This window comes from Clytia hemisphaerica, unplaced genomic scaffold (assembly GCF_902728285.1).
Source record: "Clytia hemisphaerica strain Z4C2 unplaced genomic scaffold, Clytia hemisphaerica genome assembly, whole genome shotgun sequence".
Lineage (NCBI taxonomy): Eukaryota > Metazoa > Cnidaria > Hydrozoa > Leptothecata > Clytiidae > Clytia > Clytia hemisphaerica.
The window spans coordinates 448,726-459,509 of NW_027103892.1; the positions used below are offsets into that span (position 1 = coordinate 448,726).

At 34.3% G+C, this 10,784-nt stretch overlaps 1 protein-coding gene across 1 annotated transcript; it reads left to right on the plus strand.

Annotated features, from left to right (window-relative positions):
- The first annotated feature begins 225 nt into the window (after positions 1 to 225).
- LOC136808705 (chymotrypsin-like elastase family member 2A) lies at positions 226 to 10,294 on the plus strand. Its single transcript, XM_067065247.1, has 4 exons — positions 226 to 253; positions 5,189 to 5,463; positions 5,781 to 5,975; positions 10,167 to 10,294. Exons 2-4 carry the CDS (start codon positions 5,313 to 5,315, stop codon positions 10,292 to 10,294), a joined length of 474 nt encoding a protein of 157 aa, XP_066921348.1. The 5' UTR covers positions 226 to 253; positions 5,189 to 5,312.
- The last annotated feature ends 490 nt before the right edge of the window (positions 10,295 to 10,784 follow it).

The window sequence follows — 10,784 nt, forward strand, 5'->3', positions numbered from 1 at the left end:
GAAGAAATACCGAAAATGTCATGCTCGCCTGAACTTTAAATTCAGCAAAACGCTAAATACCCAGAAATGCCAACATGATTCTAAACTTTGATTTATTGAACTTTTTTAATCAAAATGTGGGTGATCCACTGTTCTTCAAAGTAGTATCGTGAATGGCGAAGATGCGAAGCCAGGAGCATGGCCGTAGATTGCGTCGCTTCAAACCACTAGTGGATGGCATTTTTGTGGTTGAAGTCTAATCACTTCAAACTGGGTAATTGCTTTACATCCTGGCCTAAAATATAGATATATCCTACAAAATTACTACGCTGAATGTTCTATCAAAATCCCGATTGGGATAGAAAATCGGTTGTTCCTAGGCTGAGAAAATAATTGGGATAGATTAGGAGTGTAATTTTTTCTATTGATTTTCAAACGGGAATGAAACAAGGTCATTTTCCCATTGGGACTGAAATTGAAGGGTGTTGTCTCAACGAGGACGAAATTTTTGCCACAATTTTCAGGATGGCTAGAGTCTGTGACACAGGATTATTTTATCAGTTTGAATTCGTGAAGGTTAACAGAAAAATGATATGTGCTTTATACACATTGATCGGGTGGGTTTCTTTCTAGATTATGGTATAGTAGGGGGGATTTTGTTCGATTTTTTGGAATCGCTTGACTGTTTTGTTAGAAGCACTTGTTATACATTTTTGGAAAGCTAAGGGGTAGGGGAATCGAAATTACTATGTTTCCAATTTTTTTTCGGACACTTTGGTGTGATTTTCGGACAAATATGACGGTCTCAGGCAAAAATCATAGGGTTAAAAATTAATGAAAATTTTAGCTCGAGAAAACGGAGACCTGTTGTATATTTTTGGAAAGCTCTCAAAAAATTAAGATTAGAGATATATTGCAAGTATAGGTGATTTCTGTACCTAACTCGAGATATTAACCCTTGAAAACCGTGTTTTTCAGCCAGAAACATAGCTATTTTGTCCAGTTTTTGCGCTTTTATAGCTCAATATCTGGAGTTAGGTACTGAAATCACCTATACTTGCAATATATCTCTAATCTTAATTTTTTGAGAGCTTTCCAAAAATATACAACAGGTCTCCGTTTTCTCGAGCTAAAATTTTCATTAATTTTTAACCCTATGATTTTTGCCTGAGACCGTCATATTTGTCCGAAAATCACACCAAAGTGTCCGAAAAAAAATCGGAAACATAGTAATTTCGATTCCCCTACCCCTTAGCTTTCCGAAAAGGTATAACAAGTGCTTCTAACAAAACAGTCGAGCGATTTTACAAAATGCCCTCTACTAGTACATCATATTTAGAATTTTACCTACATTCTCAATATTAACTTTATTTTTTTGTCAAAACTTATGATGATCTGACAGATGATGCCTCCGAAAATATTTCATTCTACTAGGCGTTTCAGAAAAGTTTGAAGTTAATCTTCGAGAAAACTTAAGATTTTTATAAATCCAAACTTTTCACAATTTGAAGGACTTGAACTTTGCGCTATCATACTTTAAATTTGTTTCACGTATTCGAAACTGGTTATAAAGAAAATTCGAAAAAATTATCTATCGAATTAAAGTCATTTTTGAGAAAAAGTATAGATAAATTTTATTTAATGTCCATTAGGTATTGACGCTAGCTAGTAAATTTTAGTGACATTGAATTTCTTCACAACTTTGGAGCACATGAAGTAAATTTAAAGTATGATAGCCCAAAATTTAAGTTAGCTTTTCTTCTTTCTGATGATGAAAAGTTAAGATATATAATATTCTAGGATTTCTATTTAACAAGAATCGCAAAATTGCGACTAAATATTTCCTTAAAAATGAAGGTCATTATTGACATATATAAAAAAGCACACATAATAAAGTATACATATATATTTGTCCAGAAAGAACTGGCATGTTGTTTGCTTTGTTTTGGTGTTTAAAAATACCTATGTACTTATCAGTCCTAAAAAAAATACAAATTTGAATATAATAAGGGCAATAAGTCTGGTTAGATGTTACTTTATTCACAGGATTTAAGGATTACTGAAAAAATACTACTGCAGATGAACTAAACTCAAAAACTAAAACTTTACAATAAATTTACATTACGACAAAGTAAAAATCTATCTTTAATAGCAACAAAGAAAAAAATGTTGCTCAAAGTTTTAAAGCATTTAAATAGCTTTAAACAAAAGACCTTTTTTAAAAGAGGCAGCCATATTGAATAATTATGTACTCCAGCATAAAAACAATGATACAGCCATGCATAATTTAGGTCTACTTAGTTCAGTAGGTATAGAGAAATCAAGATTTGAAAACAGACACTGCAATGGTTTACAAGACTAGAGAAAGATGTCAACCATCCACACGGTTCATGAAAAAAATAAAGTATTTGTCAAAAAAAGGTTCTCTTTTTTTTGGTAATCAATGTACACTTTTTAACAGTGTCGGCTGCGCACGCGTATGAACAATTTTCTATTGTTTTGATTTTGGCAACCACGAGAAACTTCACTCTCCCACGTAAAAAATCATAGGTAAACAGCCAGTTCTCATAAGAAAACCCAGCAGAGAAATGGTAGGTAAAGAACTCCTTTTCACCATAACTTCTTTTCCTCTTGGTGAATTTTTGTGAAATTTTCAGGAGAGATACATAAAATTGTCATTAATATCATGTTCAAACATCTAAAACATTCTCTTTAAAGGAAGGAAAAAAATGGCAATGTTTACATTTCTCTAACCTTCCACAGTACTAAAGTGAGCATTTTTACCTCCCGCCTCTACGGTGGAGATGGCGAGACTGTTAAACGGTGTCTTCCAACAAACAACAATCAATATACCCTAACAGGATCCCACAGTGTAAACATTATCAACCAACAAAACCCACACCACCAAAATTGTAAAAATAAGTCAATATAATTTCTATCAACAATTCTCGTAAAATGATTTTTTTCAAACATTCTGACTGTCTGATACCAATCATGGCTGGAGTCATCATGTGTAGAGTGACTGTGTATAACAACAAAAGTTTATTGAAAATCATCCCACGGTAATGGTGAAGCTAAAGATTTATCAACCAAACAAAACTGACGCGCCAAGTCAAATCTGTCGATTAAAAATTTCCTTTAAAATTACAATCGAAACTTATCTCATAAAATGCTTTTTTCAACATTCTGGAGAAGTTCAAAGTCAGAGGTATCATATGTAGAGCCAAGCAATACATGAAAAGTCATTTGCTATCCCATTTGCCATGAGATATACGAGTCAAGAAATCAAACAAAAAACAACAAATCATGTCTCTTCACTTCCACTTTCATGTCACATCGTGTTTTATATGGGGTAACCAGAAAGTCAATCCACAAGAACAGCCATCTTCCTTTATTATGGAGTGTTCCAAAACTATTGGTAGGTTGTTTGGAAGTAAAGAAACCCACACAGTTTGATTTATTTTAAAGATTTAACTTGAAAACAAACTGTTTCAACCTGCTACATAAGGGAGCGTCTCCAAATATTGTTTCATTTTTAAACGAAAATGAAACGAAAGCTTCGTTTATGTGCTTCGTTTATGTTTCGTTTAGCTTTCGTTTCGACCTCGTTTCGACTTCGTTTCGAATATATTCAGATAATGATGTCTGATTAACTTTAATTACTTAAGAAAAGAAGATAATTGAACTGAAAAAAAGATAATATATTGAAACGAATGGTGAAACGAAATAAATTTTTTCTCTGGATTTCATGTCATCCAAAACTTTTTAGAATTTTTTAGCAATAGTCTCATTTTGTTACTACAACAATAGATAGTTCTTACTTCCTCAAATGTGTAATATTTTTTTCGATGTTTAAAGGGATTCAGTTTCTGAAGTTTCTTGCTTTCAAGCTTGACAAGTTTTCTAATATCTTTTACCCTCGATTTAAGAATTCTTTTAAACCTGTTTCTGATAAAAAATAAAAATTATGGTATAAGGCTGCGAAGGTACTTTCCGACATAACAACCCGAAACACTTTGCAAATTACTTCAATATAATTCATATGGGAATACCGTAATTAATTACAACTGAGTTGGTAATTAATTACAAATTGAGTCGGTAACACCTTTAAGACCTGTTAAAATTGTTGCACTAATTATATCCCTGTTAGCTGATAGCCCCAAACAGTAAGAAAAACATATTTCTGAAAAAGTCTACATCATAAAATACGAAAGCAGACTTCAATCTGGATTGATCTTCAACCAAAACATTCTGTCGAAAATAAAGTTCAGTCATTAAGATATATTCCTAAAAAAGCGTGCATATGTGAAATTAAACATGAACTCCCTCCCTATCCTATCCGTTTCACAAATTTTTAAGTGAGAAGTTTGTCTAAACGAAATGAAAGGAATAGAAAAAACTCAGAGATAATTTTAGATAATTATCTCTAAATTAGAACTAATTATGCATTTCGTTTGAGCTTCGTTTGAACTTCGTTTGAACTTCGTTTTAAATCGTTTCATGAAACAATTTGAAACGAAAAAATTGAAACAACATTTGGAGACGCTCCCTAACAATTGCCAGTCGGGTCTGCTACTAACATGTAATAGTTTTATTATAACCGGGCTTGAGAATCCGTAAGGAATTTGTAACATATATTATATGTATAGTTTATCAGTAGACTTGAATCATGATACATTACTGATACTTCACTGGATGCATTTTTCCCTGTGAAATTTAAAACGGGCGTCAGTCAGGGCGTACGGAAGGCGTTTTGACACGGGAAATTATTATTATTACGGAGGAGAAAGCCTGTTTTAACAAGTACTTCCCTTTTGGAAAACGGGAAATATTTAATAATTCTTGATTGCGACTTTCAATTAATGGAGCGTATCGAATAGACACCCCTGTCTCAGTAACCCATTGGGTCTTAAAAGTTCACCGGGCTGACTTTGAAATGAGAAATATCCACCGGGGTTGAGATTTCCATTGTTCTTCACTCGATTTTTACATCGGGTTATCGACCGGGGACAATCTGACCAGTCCACTGATACAGGGGTGTGTATAGTAAAACGTTGTATGGGTGAATGTAGAGAGTCTATCACCATATTAGTAAAGCTCAAATTGCAGATGTAGAACGATAAACTCGGTATACACAGTAGAACGTTGAATTAGAGAGCGTCAACTGTAATACGAATCAAGGTTGATATTTGATTGATGATTATTTTAGGTATTAACAGCCAGTCATTGTACTGAAGGCCAATCACCAGACAGGATTACCGTCAAACCTTAGAGTTCACAACAAAAACTATGATGAAACCTCTAAACAACGAATCCAAGTCAAATGAATCATCATGCATCCAAGATACAGTAGATATAACCTGAATGCAGATATCGCTCTTTTGGAATTGAAAACACCTGCTCAATTGAACAGTCGCGTACGTCTTGCGTGCGTACCTCAAGTTGGCGTTTATCCACCAACCGGAAAACAATGCTACCTTGCAGGTTAGTAAAACGACGTTGACAGTCTTGAAAGGGATTAATCATTTAAGATAAGAACCTCCATGTCTCAAAAACTAAACGCATGCTTCAAAAGTCTTTCCTGGGACTCCTTTGGCCAGAAGAAAGTCGTTCAGAATAAGAAATTCCCCTCTCATACATGCGCAATACCTCAAGCTTTTACTCTATCAACAAGTGTTTTCCATCGTTCGTTCGGAGAATAGGTTACATTTTTGTAATTTCTTTGTTGTGCAAGTTCTTTTATGACGGAACAGGAGCGGAAATTTGAGAAATAAGAAATTTACCATTGAATAATTTTAAAGGTTGGGGAACGACAACCCACCCAGGGATTTCACCAGCCATTCTCCAACAAACGCGACTACCAGTTGTTCCAAGCCAAAAATGTCTAAACAGTCAAGAACATGTCTGTGTTGGAAACGGATTCGATCCACGTCCGGATGGTTCCCAACAACCAAATGCTTGCCGTGGAGATTCTGGTGGTCCGTTAGTCTGCCAAGGTAAGTGATGTTTGATGCAGGCCTGATATGGTACTGACTTCTTTTTACGGGTGAGTTTTTTTTCGTTTTTGAGAAATATTGGAGAAATTTTGTCTTGATCCGTTGGGGTTCGGATCAGTTAGGCTCAAAGTTAGAGTTACACCTTTACTAAGGGCTAATCTGAAATTAAGAAAATGAAGATATTCCCAAAGAATAGTTTTTCAACTTTGAGGACCTTATTTACGGCGAAGAAAAAAAATTTGGAAAAAGCTTTTACTTTAGATAGTGTATATAGTGTAGATCTTTTATCGAACTACATTTGACGCTCTCTAATTCGATCTTTTTTTTTGTCTCAAGAAATTGGAAAAAGTGGCTTTTGACCAATTTCCATCCTAATTTTCCGTACAGACAATTCAAAAAAGATTTGCAATAAAAAGGTTAAATTTTTTGTAAAAAAGGAAGTATAAAGGCCCCATTACACCTAAGAATAAGGGGGAAGAATATATCTCTGCAGCTGTTACGATTCGTAAATTCTTGTTCTAGATACACGTAAAAATATTCAAAAATGGAAAATCTCAGAGTTTTTCCAAATTTGCCATCTGTTAATTTTTGTAAATTCTGCCGTAAAATTACACGAAAGAATGTAAAAATTTTATCAGATTAATTTTATTGCAAAAGGCAAAACGGAAGTTCTTTAATTCGATATTTTTCCCTTTTTTCGAAACCCCCCCAACTTTCGAGAGGGAAAATCCTTTGTAAAGTTTGTTTGCACAGTCTACACAATAGCCAAAATTCCACACTAATCCCCACTTTCAATAGGCTGCTATTGTTGAATATTCTTCATAATTTTCCATTCCTTTGGACACCTCCAAAGGAATAGAAAATTATGAAATTAATTAAACAATAGAAACTGAGATTAGGGAGATAATTTTTCAGCGAATTCTTTATACTATTCTTTCAACTGATTACACAGGAGAATTTAATAAAATTGCTCACAAGTGTCAGGTGTGCAGTAAATTTCACATTATTCTTCCTTTATATTCTTAGGTGTAATGGGGCCTTAACATTTTATTAAAGGAATGGTTCGGTAAAAAATTCATTTTTTTATATTATCTGTCCTATCGGATTCTCCTTTTAAAAAGACACACATAGATATAAACTTTTAAACTAATTGATTATTCGTTTCCTTTAAAACGCCACTCACTTTTGTATGCCTTTTAAACAAGACCTTTTGCTTACGTCACAGAGGCTGTTAAAAGCTGTAGCTGTGTTTACTGAAGTGAATTAAGGCCCCATTACACCTAAGAATATAAAGGAAGAATAATGTGAAATTTACTGCACACCTGACACTTGTGAGCAATTTTATTAAATTCTCCTGTGTAATCAGTTGAAAGAATAGTATAAAGAATTCGCTGAAAAATTATCTCCCTAATCTCAGTTTCTATTGTTTAATTAATTTCATAATTTTCTATTCCTTTGGAGGTGTCCAAAGGAATGGAAAATTATGAAGAATATTCAACAATAGCAGCCTATTGAAAGTGGGGATTAGTGTGGAATTTTGGCTATTGTGTAGACTGTGCAAACAAACTTTACAAAGGATTTTCCCTCTCGAAAGTTGGGGGGGTTTCGAAAAAAGGGAAAAATATCGAATTAAAGAACTTCCGTTTTGCCTTTTGCAATAAAATTAATCTGATAAAATTTTTACATTCTTTCGTGTAATTTTACGGCAGAATTTACAAAAATTAACAGATGGCAAATTTGGAAAAACTCTGAGATTTTCCATTTTTGAATATTTTTACGTGTATCTAGAACAAGAATTTACGAATCGTAACAGCTGCAGAGATATATTCTTCCCCCTTATTCTTAGGTGTAATGGGGCCTTTATAAATATTTTTCTGGGAAGAAAAGTGGTTATTTCTGCTAGAAACTGAAGTAAAGAGGGGTTAATTATGATAAATTTGTACTATAATATTTTTGAATACTTTGGTAAATGTATTCTGACTCGAAAAGCGATATATTCAAGCTAAGAAGAATATGATATCAATGGAAATAAAGCAGATTCTGAGTGAGAGAGAGAGAATGGAGTAAGCAAGAGAGATATGGACCCCTCATTAACAAGCTGAAGATATTTAATCCCTGTCTCTATGAGCCTGAACGAGAATTATTGAGTACAAGCGAGAGTGACACTTCTTCATCCGAAGACAAAGGTGACTATGAAACTTGTTCTAAAGGTAGAAGTGGGAGTTTAGATTGGTGCGAGTCTGAGTGCTGCCAAATCGAGACAAGAGAAATTGATTGTTTCAATGAAAAATTTGATCAGGGAGATTTTCAGTGTATTATTGATAGGCAACAATTCCCAAAAATGTGCCTTGATGAGGACATTTTGAGGAGAATGTGCTGACTGGCCTTCACGAGACAAAAGGAGATCATTTGGAAGAGATACCGTCGAATAGATCCCTAAGATACGCCGCAGCGTACAGGCAGTGTTCATGGTGGGTTTTCAAAAGATTGAGAAAAAACAATCGCTGAGTTCTCCTATCATGACATCATGTGTGCTTTCAAAGACGCGAAGTACGTCGTGCAGTGACCCTGAAGGATAAAGGAAGGTGAAAAAAAACTAGGGCGAATCATTTTTTTGATTGATGGGTCTGTCAATTCATTCGTTAGTGCAGTGCATTAATAAGTTCATTTTCCAGTTTGCATTGGATTACACGTTGTTTTTTTTATTAGAACCCAGTTTGTAAGAACATTTAGGCTGAAATTTGGCAAAAATTTAAGAACATTATAAGAACATGTCCAGCCTGAGAATCGAATAGTTTGGCGAAATTCGCTTAAAAATCTTTAGATTTCTTAAGGAATTTTGTGCAATTATTACCGTAATTATTCCTCTCATCTAAAAATAATAGCAAATTTACTCGATTTTTAACCCAATATCGACATTCAAAGGTTTTATTAGATTTTAAGCAAATCGATTTCAAGAACGTCAATAAGAACATTTCAGGCTGAAAATTGATGAGAAAATAGGCACATCCAGCCTCAGCTAAAATTAAGACGTTCTAATAAAAAAAAAACGTGTAACATCCCAAGTTTCCGTATCATCGATTCCGTTTGGGTTTACTATCTATTGAATTGACACTAAAAGCTTTGTACTAATTGATGATGTTGGATGGGTCCTTCAGGGACCTGACACGTTTAGCCTTTTATTGTGCCCTCCTTTCATTCGACTTTCTTTTAGTTGGTTGTTTGTCTTTAATCGAACAAGTTTGGGATAGCGTCTTCCTTCAGTAGTCTATGCGATGAAAGTCCTAGGATGAGTTTGTGCTAAAAAAAAACAACTTTTGGTGTTTTTTTTTTCGCTTTGTATTTTGCAACCACCTTCTCTTGAGTGTTTCGTCCTTAGGTAGCTTGTATAAAGATACTTTCACTCTTTGGCACGTGAGTTGTTAGTACAGTTCACTGCTCCAAGGCATGGTGACACCCCCTTCTCACACGATGGGATTTTTCAACCAGTGGGGATGGAAAAATAACTGACTTAAACTCGATGAGGATTGATATTTCCATAGTTTTTATGGCTGGGGATTTTAATTCTTTTGTTTTCAAGTCAGAAAATTCAGTGGGAATTGGAAAAATACCATAACATTGTGCCGCAGGATTGATATGGTTTATTTGATTATCTCAAAGAATTCTTTATGATTATCTTCAGTGTGGACAAAAATTGAGAGATGATTTTCCACTGGGGACGATATTCTGGCCAATTTTACCAGTGGGAAGGGGTCCCAATGGGTCTGTGAGAAGGGGGTGTATGGTGGGAAGAAAAGTAAATACATACATCAACTTCACTTGGAAAACAGTCCAAACTAACTATAAAATTGAGATAAAACTAACTCAATCTCGTATGAAAAATGTACACTTTTGCGTTTCTCTTTTTTCTCAATTTTCTCTGAACAGCCTCCGTGACGTCACATACACAAAATTGCTTTTTAAAAAGGGGCTTTCTGTAAACAAAAGAATTTAACTCCATTAAATAAAAATCATTCTTCTAGTCAAATCAAGTATCCCTGATTCATTAAAACCAATAAAATTAAAAAATGAGGAGTCAAATTTTTACCGAACCATTCCTTTAACGTCTTTTTAAGGTTCTTTTTCTTTTTAAGCCCTTAACCATTGATTGTTTGGACGCTTCAGTTAAATGTTTGCTTTATTTTCCACCAGGTTCTGATGGTCGATGGGTGTTGGATGGAGTTGCAAGTTATGTGTACACTTATTGTAAATATTACACAGCGTATACACCCTTCAACAAATATTTACCGTGGGTTAGACAATACGTCAGTGGTGTTTAGAAGAACGATATGGAAATCATTAAAAGAACTTATAATGTAAAGATACGTGCAAATCGGAATAAAATTTACTTATCAATCCAGTATAGATTCTTAGTGGGGAAAACATCCTCCACCTTGCTCGATAGCCATGGTGGATAAACAATCTCTCGAAAACGTAACCGAACTTTAAATCTCGTGATCCAAACTCCCAATGTTTACTAAAAAACCTTTGACAAAAACTTTCTTTCTGCTGCAATTGAGATCTACTTAATTTAATTTGTGAAAACCAGATATCTTTTAATACACCCCTGTCTCACAGTCCCGGTGAAACATTTTTCTTCAGTGGGGATAAAAATCCCTATTGAAATCCCAAAGGGGATAGAAACTTTATTATTCCAAGGTTAAATAATACAATGGGAATGGTTTTGGAGTGAAATTCTTAGACATTGATTTTCGAGTGGGGATGATATCAAAGTAACTTTCCCAGTGGGGTTGAAATTTCAGGGTATTT

Excerpts from the sequence above, each read along its gene's own strand:
- LOC136808705 (XM_067065247.1), top strand. The coding sequence starts at position 5,313 with ATGCATCCAAGATACAGTAGATATAACCTGAATGCAGATATCGCTCTT. Across the intron at positions 5,464-5,780 it reads AAAACAATGCTACCTTGCAG|GTTGGGGAACGACAACCCAC; the intron begins GTTAGTAAAACG and ends ATAATTTTAAAG. Across the intron at positions 5,976-10,166 it reads TGGTCCGTTAGTCTGCCAAG|GTTCTGATGGTCGATGGGTG; the intron begins GTAAGTGATGTT and ends ATTTTCCACCAG.